This window comes from Corticium candelabrum, chromosome 7, assembly GCF_963422355.1.
Source record: "Corticium candelabrum chromosome 7, ooCorCand1.1, whole genome shotgun sequence".
NCBI classification, from domain to species: Eukaryota; Metazoa; Porifera; class Homoscleromorpha; order Homosclerophorida; family Plakinidae; genus Corticium; species Corticium candelabrum.
Window position 1 is genome coordinate 5,153,911 of NC_085091.1, and position 12,103 is coordinate 5,166,013.

The window sequence follows — 12,103 nt, forward strand, 5'->3', positions numbered from 1 at the left end:
CTCATGCATGTTCAGATAATTTCCCACGTATGTCTTGGTCTTCACATTTGAAAGGCACGTATAGCAAGATAAGGCGAAATGTTCTGCATCTGAATCTAAACAAGAGACACTCAACAAAATGCTACCAGAGAGCTGAGACACAATTAGAGGTTAGCAACTGTTATTGCTACACGTACCAATTATCCTATTAACTTAAGGGCCTGATCCCCTACTGACGAAATAAAATCATTACATTTCATGACATAACTGTTACATAGAAATTATCAGTTGATTAAAAATTTTTAAATTTATCACTTGCTAACGCTAGCAGAGTTTTAACGGTCTAACGGTCAAGTTGTCTCCATAGAAACAAGACATGCTTCCGCTGTGAGATTGCAGCAGTTATTGCGCTCTCGCTTCGCTCAAACGTGCAGGGAAAGCGAGGCTAGTTAGATCACCAACCGTCTGATGAGATTACATTCTGTTTTGTACGTTCAAGCTCACCTTGACGAGTTTCGATACCTCGAGTTGTTCAATCTTTTTTATAGAAAAGAGCTCAAATGCTTTCGTCAGCGTAACGGAAGTAAAATTGATTTATCTCGTTGTTGTACCTCGTGTAATGAATCGTCGTGCCAAGTGTTTTGGTTCTACGCTTTAGTTTTTCCAACTTAATAGAAGAAGAAGGCTTGTAATGGCGTCCATACTGTCTTCGCGCAACGGTGGAGTGCGCTGGAAGTTCTCTCAAGTTGCAAGATTGGTGGGAACATGCAAGTGAGCTAGACGTAAGCTACAGACACGGTTTCTACACTTTCAGAGACGAATGGAGCTAGTCATGTTGTACCGTCCGGCGTCGCTTCTGACTATGAGGAAAAGAATACCGGAAGTGCAAGGTTACTCAATAATGCACATCGATTTGAAAGTGAAGCCCGTAGTTTTAAATATTGTCACTTTGCAGACGTAGCAATTAATGATGAAATGAAATTCTTAAGGAAAGAGTTAATAAAAATAGTTTTTTCATATAATCAGTCTGTGTAGGGAGTCACGCCATTTAATAGCATCCGTGATCTGTTAGACATCTAACAGCCAATAACAGATCAGCAACAAACCAAACCAACTGATTTTATAGGCAATTGTAATTTCAACAGCAGCTTTATTGAACATGACAATCACTTTCTACCACATTTGATATTGCAAAACAAGTTGTTCCTCAAACTGGAGATGCTTGGACATAATATGACTTTGATGACATCTATGAGTCAGTATGTGAACTCAATTACTCCTTAAGAAAGTCCATTCCCATTAGTGCTGTCAATGATGCTGCTGCCACCATGTCTTCATTTGAAGACATCTCTGTAATCCAAGACATCTCTCTTATGTCTGAATATCATCCATCGTTTGAAGAAGTGACAAATGATGACTGAACTGCTGCCTCACTGGACACATCAATAAATAGCAACCACTCGATCACGCATAAGGAAAGTTTGTTTATGAAAGTTGATTTGATCAGCTAATTCGACGCTGTCGGCAAGGGCGTCACATGGGTCCCAAAAGTGGGGGGGCGCAAATTTGAAGCTGAGATATGTGACGTAATTCATGGCGTCATATATATTAAATTCTTCTGTAGTACTACAGTCTATGCTGAATCAGCTAATTTAGCTAAAGACAAGCTACACTTCTGTTTAATTAACGTTGAAAATAGAATTGACTCAAAATATAGCAAGCCACGCCCTAAAAAAAGTGGGGGGGCTAGCGCCCTCTCTAGCCCCTAAGACGTGACGCCCTTGAGCCTGTCCTACATGTGGCAAGGCAATTTGAACACATGCAAGTTTATTGTTGGCAACTGCCTTTCAGTCACTACTGAGTGTTGCACACACCACATTTTCAAATGGGTTTCCCAACCAAGCATAAGAGGCATGACTTCTGGCAATCTTCTCATGTCACCGTCAATGTTCTTTTCTGGCAGTACTCATGATAAATTTTTTCATCTTTCTGAACTCTTTAACTTGCAAATTTTATCACGTTCTGAGTTCGCTCGAATTCAGATACCTATATATTCCCTGTAGTTGCTGAGGCATGGAGAATTCATCAAGAAACAATATTTGCAGTCATGGAAAGAAGATGTCTGAGAGTGTCTTGAGACGTACTTTGTGATTGTGGTTCAGATGTACGCTTGAGGGTATTCTGTAGTAGGTGCAGTCGTTGATCTTTTAGTCATGGACTACGCATACTCAGCCCAATGCAAAGTATTGCAAAATGAACGGTTAAGGAGCGGTTACTGGTTGTCAACCGTGCACAATAGCTGCCCAGTAGGTGCAATACTTGCGAAAGATGGTCTATTTGCGTAGTACTGAAGACTATATTCGTATAACAAACGTGATATGCAAAGCTGAAGGGTAGAGAAAACATTATATCATTGCTGTATTTGTGAAGGCACAGACTGCGAAAAACCGAGACTCAAAGTAGAATACGATCCTTAACACGAGTAAACTTCGTTCAGAACAAATGCACCGCTACACTGTTGGTTCTAATTTTCTTGCTAATCCATGTTTGAAAAAACGCTCACAAACGTTAAGCAAACATTTCCTATCAATCAAAACGTACATTTGTCAACACTACTGTTTCATCTGCCGTATACAATTATACGTTAAATGAAAGAAAGTACGACACAATAACTGCAGAGATGTCTAAAGCTATCAGCGCTAATACGACAACAGTGGTTGACTCAAACAAAGTTTGTACCAAGATAGCGATGCATCAGAATTATTCATTTGTATCTCTTGCAGATGCCTGCATTGGCACGTACATTGCACTTGGTGTTTCATATATGTTTTCTTCATCACCGCCTTCGGACCTTACATCACCGTATGCAGGGTTACTCTTCATGCCTTCTACGTTTTCTACCATTTCATACGTTTCTACTGGTTTCAAATCCGAACTTTCACTTTCAATGACTGCAGCATTAGCAAAAGACAGCATCCCAATTTACTGTGTTTTGTTCGGCTCTGGAGTCATCGTGTAGTGATTTGCGAGAGGGAAATTCCGTCTGCATGTCCGGTGAGGTAGTTAAATTGCTTGCAGAAAGTTGTCTACGACGATGCACAACGAAATAGAAAATAATCACGCAAATAAGAACTGTTGTGATGGCCGTCACAGTCACGGATATACCAGCTACAGCACTTTGAGACAACTCTTGTTTGCCAGCTACATCTACAACATAAAGCAAAAATTAATGGAAAAAACTTACACATGTCTGCAGATACAAAGTCATTATTTGACTTATACCTTGCGTTGTACTTATATCATGAGTATAACCCAACTCTTGTAAGGTGGTCCTGACGTTGTCTGTAGAAATATATCAAAAACTCTTTGCATTACTGTATTTGTAGATATAATTATGCTTAATTTATAAGATCGAGAATGCATTACGTGATGTGTTTACATTCCCAGTTGAGATCAAAGATGTCAGTGAAGCTACTGTTGATGCTAAAAAGTATAAAGAATTGTCATATATCTGTTAGTCTAATCGTATCGTTGATTGAATACCATAAGTTGGACACGTAGTTTGCGGTCGACATTTATCTGTGTATACAGCTGGTCCTAAACACCGGACTCTTCTGATGCTGCATTGTCTTTGTACAAGTGTGATGCCATAACCCGATCCACACGATAAACTGCACTGAGAACCTCTATTTGACTCTACCCATCCATCGATCTCTACGTCATGAAAAGCACATGTTCAAGAGTTTAATAATTTTTCTAGGTAATCAATCATAGAGTTTGCTTGCTCATGCCTTGAACGGTCACTCTAGTACTTGCTGTACTGCTTCCCACAGGATTAATTGCTGTGCAGTTGTAAACGTCATCTCTTTGTTTAGTTGAATAGTATTGTATAGTCAGATAACTCTTGAAATAGTCAGCAGACATTTTGTATTCATTGCCCCCGGTATTTATAGCCACACCATTTTTGTACCAGACAAAAATGGGTTGTAGATTGTCGATTCTAGATTGACATGTAATAGTCCTTTTGTCATAAAAACTTTTCAAGCCTTCGTTTGCACTTGTTATAAGTGTGACGGGTAAACCTGTTATAATTTGCATAATAATAAGCAGGTATTGGTACATAATTCAGTGTAGTGTACGTAAAACATATTAACTGACCTTGAAACTCGATAAAAGTAAACCAAGAAATGTCGTGGTCGACCAACCGTATTTCATATATTCCGACATCGGCTTCAGTTCCGTTTGCAATAGTAAATCTAATCTCGTGTGTGGATTCATCGAGAACAAATCGGTCATTAGTTGAAGTATTCACATAAATTCCGTTTTTGTAAATTCTGGCCTTTCCTAGCTCAAGGGCGCATAATCCCCAAAATACAAAGCAATCTATTGTAATGTAAGTACTTTGGTACATCGGAACAGGCTGAGAGTTGTAAGAAAGCCAAACATCCGAGAATAAATCTAGAATGCATATAAGTATAGTCAATCATTGCTGTTAAACAATTATACCTGTACTGTTGGCATTTGACGCATGTAATGTGGCTGCATTTGACTCTACTTGACCCAATGAGTTGTTAGCATAACAGAAGTAGTTTCCAAGATGACCGTGATCAACATATCTAATTAGCAACCATTGCCTTCCTTTTCTATAGTCAGAGCTTGAAGTATCTATTGATATCCCATCCTAAACCAGAACAAGTATAATTGCTATTATTCATTAGAGTTAGCTTGTAACCTTTTTCCAGTTGACTTCAGGCTCAGGAATGCCATAAACTTTGCACCAAAATGCTGCTTGCTGAACGTTTGGAAAGAATTGATTAAGGTGAATACTGACCGGCATTTGAATAATAACCGGGAAAACTAAAAAAACAGGATAAGAAATATTTTAACAGCGTTATGTTTGTAAGTAACATCTGTAGTCACTAGAGACCACAGCTTTGTTACTTTGAATGCAATTATTACGCTAATGTAAAGAGCAATTTATTAGCATAAGCATCATATGGTAATCAACAGTCATAAAATATAGTCCACGAGCGATAAAAATGTCTTGCATTCCAACTTTCTTTTCGGTAAATTAGGTAACGAATGCTACCAGTTGATCTCGCGCGTTAGATAATATCAAAATTTATTGATTCGTTTGTCACATATACTTGCCATTTATCTTTAGAATTATCAAAACCGTGACAACAGTCTGAATTATATAAGAAAGGGTTCCCCACTTTCTCTATTATCTTGTTCTGCATGCATTTCGATAAATATGGGAATGTAGCAGTCTCTGTTTTCCAGCGCTGGTTAAGTGGTTAAAATAAGACATCCGTTTAGTATTTGCATAGATGCGAATAAGGCATCACAATATATGGAAACAAAATATATTAAAGCTACGCTACTTAAATAAGTTACGTAGCTAATCACACATTTTCCAAGTTTATATCTTTCTAAAATGCCATAGATGACATAACGATATAGATTTCCTATACGTTTTATTCAATTCAAGCAATAAACTTTGCTCTTTAGCATCTAAACTTACTTCTGCTTTATGCAATAGCGTAATATTATTGTCGTAATACAATTTGTACTGTGCTATAAATGTTAAAGCTAAACCTTTGCTGAGGCACGAAGTTTAGTTAGTTAGATCATGCTGTTTGAAACTTCAAAGAGTACATATACACCTGCTGCATCTGATGTATTTATGACCCGCTATATCTATGTTTCTGAATATAATATTGCTAAAATATTTTGTTTCAAAATTTGCAATAATAAAATAATTACTGTAATTTAAAAAAAAACACTAAACTAAGTATTACATTTTACCGTGAACTGTTAGTTGATAACTCTTCTGTGTCTTCCCCAAGTAGTTTCCTGCCTCGCACGTGTACCAACCTGTATCCGTTTCGTTGACACGAGAAAAGATAAGCTCACTCCCACTTTGTGTGACAAATAGCTTTCTATTTTTAGAAATCGTAAGACCGTCCTTTTTCCAGACAAATTGAGGTTTGGGAATTCCGATAGCATCACAGAGAAAGCTAACTTTGTTTCCTTTAATTACTGTGATGTGGACATGGTTTCCATCGGTTGCATTTAAGAATCTGGGAATGTAGCCTAAATACGCAAATTCAATATTTACACATTGCTGCTCAGCCCAATACTATTTATTTTACCTTTATATGTATTCCAATATAGAGAAAATCCTTGACGAGTGCCTGTGTAGTCGGTTGTAAATACTATTAGAAACGACTTTTCCATAATTGTTTCGAACGGAATCTCGTTTGAGGTATAGTTGCCGACCGGTTCAGATTCTGTTGTTTCTCCTTTGTAAATTATGACGTAATCGAAAAATCTTTCTAGATTAAATGATTTAAACGACAAAACGACAGTAGATTCTGGAGGCACTTCGACAATCCAACTACAGTTTTCATAATTTTTGTAATTCTTCGGAAATCCCGGTGACGTTATATGACCAGTGACCAAAGAAAGGTTACCGCCACATGGTTCTGTAAAAGAAACAGTATTCTTAGCTTAAATATTGTCCGCATTCAAAATTCCACGGTTTCGCGGTAATTGAAGTCCATGTGTTATCTATTAGCAATACTTCAAGTTAATCATAAACAGAATGTCTTTCTTTGCAGCATGCCAATATAGTATACTTGATATGATTTCAATTATATAGTAAAATATGTGGCCAAATTCCAAATTTTTACTGTAATTTGTCTTGAAGTATATTGATCATTGTATTAATTAGATAGACGGCCCAGCATGACCTTGGCGAAATATAGTTACCGACACACAAACAAAAGAAAGGAGAACAGAGGAAAGCAGAGCAAAGCAGAGGAAAGCAGACCTCAGCAAAGAAGAGCAGATCAAACGCCCGATCGATTTGCCTTTTTATGAAAGACAAATAAGGCGTATGAGAATGTTTGAGATAGTAATTAATTAATAACAGCTAATTTATCTAACATGCATTCTAGACAAGGTTCATGCTGTGTAGTTTATTTACCTGAGCAATCGTATCCTGTCCATTGCGGAGCACATTTGCAACTACATGGTTGCACAATTGAGCCTTCATTCAAGCACACAAGCGAGCAACCTAACCAACATTAGGACAAAAACAATAACCGACATACAGAATACAGAATAGATTAAATTACACTAAGATTTAACTAATAATTAAAAGTTAAATATGAAATTGTCGTAGTACCTTAATTGAAGCTAATATTCTGCATGTTGAAGACAACAGGACAATCATAACAATTTATCAACGTTTAAATATATTTGAAACAATATCAAACTGCCAGTCTTTATATTATTATGTGGCCGAACTGTCTGCATGACTAAACATTGCAGACTCTACTTTTTGCTTAGTGAAGTAGCTACTTTGTGCTTACATGACGAATCCTTATCGCCAGACTAGATCAGCCTTACAGTCAGTCGGCCAAACCCCAAAAGTCGCTTCTCTAGGAAGTTGCGTAGCCCTTCCAAGCCCGGGGAAGTTTTGATAACTTTGTAAGATAAAGCAGTATGACAGAACTCCAACTGCACTTGTTTGCCTCTCCATACCGGGGCCGTTAGGTAGTCGCACGTCAACAAAATTTAGGGGCGTGCCACAGACGTCAGTACAGCGACCTTGCTAACTCTGTAGTCGGCAGAGCACTCGAAACGGGTAAGTACTTAGAAACAAACCATGCAAACTACAGAGGCATAACGCATCTATTGTGAACATGTTAGTTCGCAGCATTAGCCCATTAGCTTACGATATCATACGTGATCACATGAAACGCGATGACGAAACCTTTTGAGTTGTGCGTCGTTCAATTTTCCTAGCTAGAGAACTAAACTAAACCAGATTGCTCATTAGCAGTTCAAATTCTATTACAGCCGCAGTAGAACAAACTGTAAGCAAACAGAAAGCCGTACCAATGCGAAGTAGGCTGCCAACAAAAAGCATAGATGTCCAGGCAAGCAGGTATCACGTAGAATGAAAGCGCTGCACAGCTACCTTGTTGTGGACTATGAAACGATGTCTGCTGTTCTTCTACGAATGTAAATCAACGGTCTTTCTGTAGTTCTCTTGCCCAGCCTCAGGCCTCAGACACTTGGCCTCGTAACCTCGTCGGTTTGATTTCCAAAGAATTACAAAAATTATGAAAACTGTAGTTGGATTGTCGAAGTGCCTCCGGAATCTACCGTCGTTTTGTCGTTTAAATCATTTGATCTAGAAAAATCTTTTGATTTTGTCAAAGTTTACAAGGAAGAAACAACAGAAACTGAACCGGTCGCTAACTACACCTCAAACGAAATTCCGTACGAAACAATTATGAAAAAGTCGTTTCTAATAGTATTTACAACCTCATTTGGCTGGATTCAAAAGAGTCCAAATTATTTTCTGTACGTGTGGGAAACAAGTAACACGCCAGACAGACGATAACCAGCGTTTATTTGCGTAACCTCGTGTAAAGAATTGTGATGCGGGGGCGTAATGACTACTTCCGGTACCGTGATCGAAGTCTATGGTAGAGTACAGTGTTTCTTTAGCCGATGTTATGTGGAGTGTATGACGTAAGGAAAAGGTTGCTACACGCAGAAAGACGTAATCGTAACTGGACAATAAAGATTCTAATGCTCAAAGTTCATTGCAAGGACACTACATGTAAGATTCACTTCCAGATTGTGGTTTTAGTTAGATGATAGACGTCATCGGAACTGGACGATGACGACTTAAATAGGTGCTAGAAATTCAAAGTAGTACAAGTACACTAAATAAAAATTTACTTCCAGACTAAACGAAAGTCGTCATCGTAGCTGGTCGATGAAGACCTAAGTGATAAAAGTTCAACGTAAATACAAGCATTCACTTCCAGTATCTTGTCTAGATGAACTTCCAGTTAGTAATATATAGTAAGAGCTTTCGCCTACCTACATTAGTTTATTAAATTAGGTGTGAGCAAACTACTTGCTGTCTTCTTTCGACCAAGTGTCCTTACTCAGCTCTAATTAACTCAGCTTTCAACGGTATCAGAGGTAAAGCTGTCAACTGAACAGTTATATGCTAAACCGAACGTCAGAGATTGATTGTTGCAATATTTTTGACCATGAAAGATCTCAAATTCAAAATCATTTCGCAGTTTTGTTTTCAATATCATCAGATGTCTGTGCAGAGAGCAAAGATAGCAAAATTGACTCTGAGCACTGCCTGTGCCATATTTGTATGATGTTACCGTTCCTCTTACGGCTTTTACACAAACCAGTTGGAGAACGTTGCAACATGCAGCAAGCATTCGCTTAGACGACGTTTTTACAGTTCTACCGAATTCTTGCACTGATGAATCGAAAGCGATAGGAGCTTAACACAGACAATGGTACCAAGCATACACAAACAAAAAGGCTTTAGACAAACTTTAGTGCAGCCGAGATGTTAGCATCTCTGAAAGTAGTTCAATAATAGAGTCAGAGGACCCAGAGACACCTTAATTAAGAAATGGGCAACACTTCAACCCATCGTTGGACCAGAAGACTTGACTCCCCAACCAACATCAAAATATGTTTGTTTTGTGAACAAAGCATATAAAAAGTTCAAGGGAAACAACAGTTTTTAAGCAGAGTTACTACATTTTCTGCATGTTTGGCTATTTCAAAGACAGCGGAAATCAGAAAGACAGAAGAATTTTATTGGAAGTGCATCAAGAACCGTGTCAGCCTGATGGTATCGCCAAGGAGCTTTACTATCATGAATCTTGCTACAGGAATTACACTCACCAGAAAACATTAGCCAACATGCTTGATTCTCAAATCTCTCTAGAAGATGCACAACACAGTACAGCATATGACCGTGCGTTTCAAACTCTTACCGGTGAAGTTGAGGAAGCAATACTTAGCGAAGATGAACAAGGATTATTTTTAAAAATGTCTGACTTAAGGTTAACATTTGTAGACTTTCTAAAGCAGGAAGGTGTTGACACTCCAAATTACACAATTAGCAAACTGAAGCGTCGTCTACAAAAGAATTTCGGTAATCGTATAGTTTTCTTTGCAAATCCACAAACTGTAACGGAACCGGAACTGGTTACGTCTGCTACTGCATGTGCCCCAACTATTGAATGGACGACAAAGCCACAGGTACCTGTTGACGTTTTGAAACTGATCGGTTGCAGCTGTAAAACTGGGTGCAGCTCTAAGCACTGCTCTTGCCAGACAAGCTTCTTGCCATGTACAAATGTGTGCCAATGCGACAATTGCGAAAACCCTAAAACGCATAAAGTTTTGCAGCCTGCTTCCACTATAGCATCTGCAAATGCGTTTGAAGCTGATCATTTTGATGAAAAACTCTACTGATGAATATGATGAGTAGGTGGCTCTTTACATTTTATTGGTTATTAATTAATTAATTAAATGTAGTTTCTATATGAAATCATTAGTCCACTAAATAATAACTAAAAATGACTCTGAGTGATATAGTACAGCCGTAAATTTAGACATTGTATGTCAGTAACGCTTACGTCCTGCTTTTGATGGTCTTATGTTAATTATTGTACACTTGTACTAACGTCTAAATAGTTAGTATTACAGGTACGTTCAAAACATCCGGGAGTTTGTCACGACATCTGCGGTATTTACTGTCTTTCCGAACGCTCAGAGTCACGTTAATGTTGCAAGGCAGTCAAACGCAGCAGCACATGTGTAACAACCCTGAAGAAGTTTTCTTTCATCAACAGAACTACCAGCAATGTGAGAAATACTATCTAGAGATCGCACTTCATTACCTCCAGCTCTAGAAAAGACAGCTGCACTTGTGTTAAGCCTTCGCGTGATATAGCTAATGTCTATAGACCTTATGCATGGGACCACGTTCGTCTCTTTCTCTCGGTTCGCTGTTTCTGCGAACATGCGTGGGCGTGGCCTCAGTCAATCTAGTTCTTCTTGTTACTCAGAAACGGCCCCGTTCCAAGACGGCAAACAATCTCAGATGCACTCGCATGGCTTCTATTCGACGATTGCAACTACGGAAACTTCCCCGGTTTGGGCTACGCAACTTGTCGCTTCCTGATGTTGGTCGACGGACTTGAGGGGTTGTTGCATACTATTCCCTAGCATATTGCAGTCTTCAAACTAATCGTATTATCTTCTATCCGTTTACGGCTTGCAAGAATTTTGTCTTCTTTTATCTTGGTCTGTAGTGGCTTTGCTGTTCCTTTCTCCGTGTTTTACTTCCGGATGCATCAGCTAGGTGCGTTAGCGTCCTAGTAGAGTTCTTGTACGCTTACAGCAGCAACTTTACGACACGTGCTAATCTTACTTGACCTAGATACACCTGGCTACTATAAACTGGGCTAAGCTGACTCATAGCGCAACCCGATCCAGAATGCGTATGTCTGACATTTCATCTGGAACTATAACCATACCATATCTACAGCCACGTAATGTTCATACCTTGTGCTTGGTGAAATCCGCAGAAAACAATCAGTAAGTTGAAAAGCGTATGAACGTACAACATCACTCCAAAGTATCTCTTGTCGCAGTCTCGATCTGTCAAATGAGCATATCCTCTGGCAGGAACTAACTATGGAAGCCGATAAATGCGAGTTCATATCAACGCGCACCTGTCGGAAACTGCCATGCGGCAGGTAAGTGTGCGTTGATATAAAAAATACAAAAAGCACAGATTTCTAAATTTATAACGTGTTTTAAAATTTGAATTGTTTACTATCAACGTAGCTCATATGCGATTTGTTATCAACAATGTACACATCATAACATGCTTTATTTCATTTTCGATAGACTCGTTACAGCCCTAAATTCTTGCTGAATCCTGAAAAAGAAGTGTGGAACGTGCTTGCGCTCTTCGATCCGTAACTGCAACGATTGTTTCAAAGGGGTCTCCATTTTGGGATTGTTGTCTACTACAAGTCGTACAAACTCTGCGAATCGACCTTCCAGTAAACTGGATACGAGTAATGGGTTTCTGAGGCCATAATCTTGCAATGTAAAGATTGTTTGAGCGTTTAAAGCGTTTTTGTATGTTTATATAATTTATGATTGATTGAGTGATTGATTAATAATAACTAGCAAAACTACAGAAATACACATATATGCACACCGTTGCATAGGCTTAATTCCTTTTTTCAGTAACGATGTA

General features: G+C 38.6%; 1 protein-coding gene and 1 long non-coding RNA gene across 2 annotated transcripts; both read right to left on the bottom strand.

Annotated features, from left to right (window-relative positions):
- Positions 1-2,511: 2,511 nt before the first annotated feature.
- On the bottom strand, positions 2,512-4,016 carry LOC134182704 (uncharacterized). The gene is made up of 5 exons (XM_062650136.1): positions 3,771-4,016; positions 3,523-3,693; positions 3,406-3,462; positions 3,262-3,321; positions 2,512-3,186 (listed from the first exon to the last, which is right to left on the bottom strand). Exons 1-5 carry the CDS (start codon positions 3,901-3,903, stop codon positions 2,939-2,941), a joined length of 669 nt encoding a protein of 222 aa, XP_062506120.1. The 5' UTR covers positions 3,904-4,016; the 3' UTR covers positions 2,512-2,938.
- Positions 4,017-4,541: 525 nt separating this feature from the next.
- Positions 4,542-5,815, bottom strand: LOC134181948 (uncharacterized). The gene is made up of 3 exons (XR_009970227.1): positions 5,788-5,815; positions 4,712-4,836; positions 4,542-4,660 (listed from the first exon to the last, which is right to left on the bottom strand). It is a non-coding gene; the product is annotated as an uncharacterized LOC134181948 (long non-coding RNA).
- Positions 5,816-12,103: the final 6,288 nt, after the last annotated feature.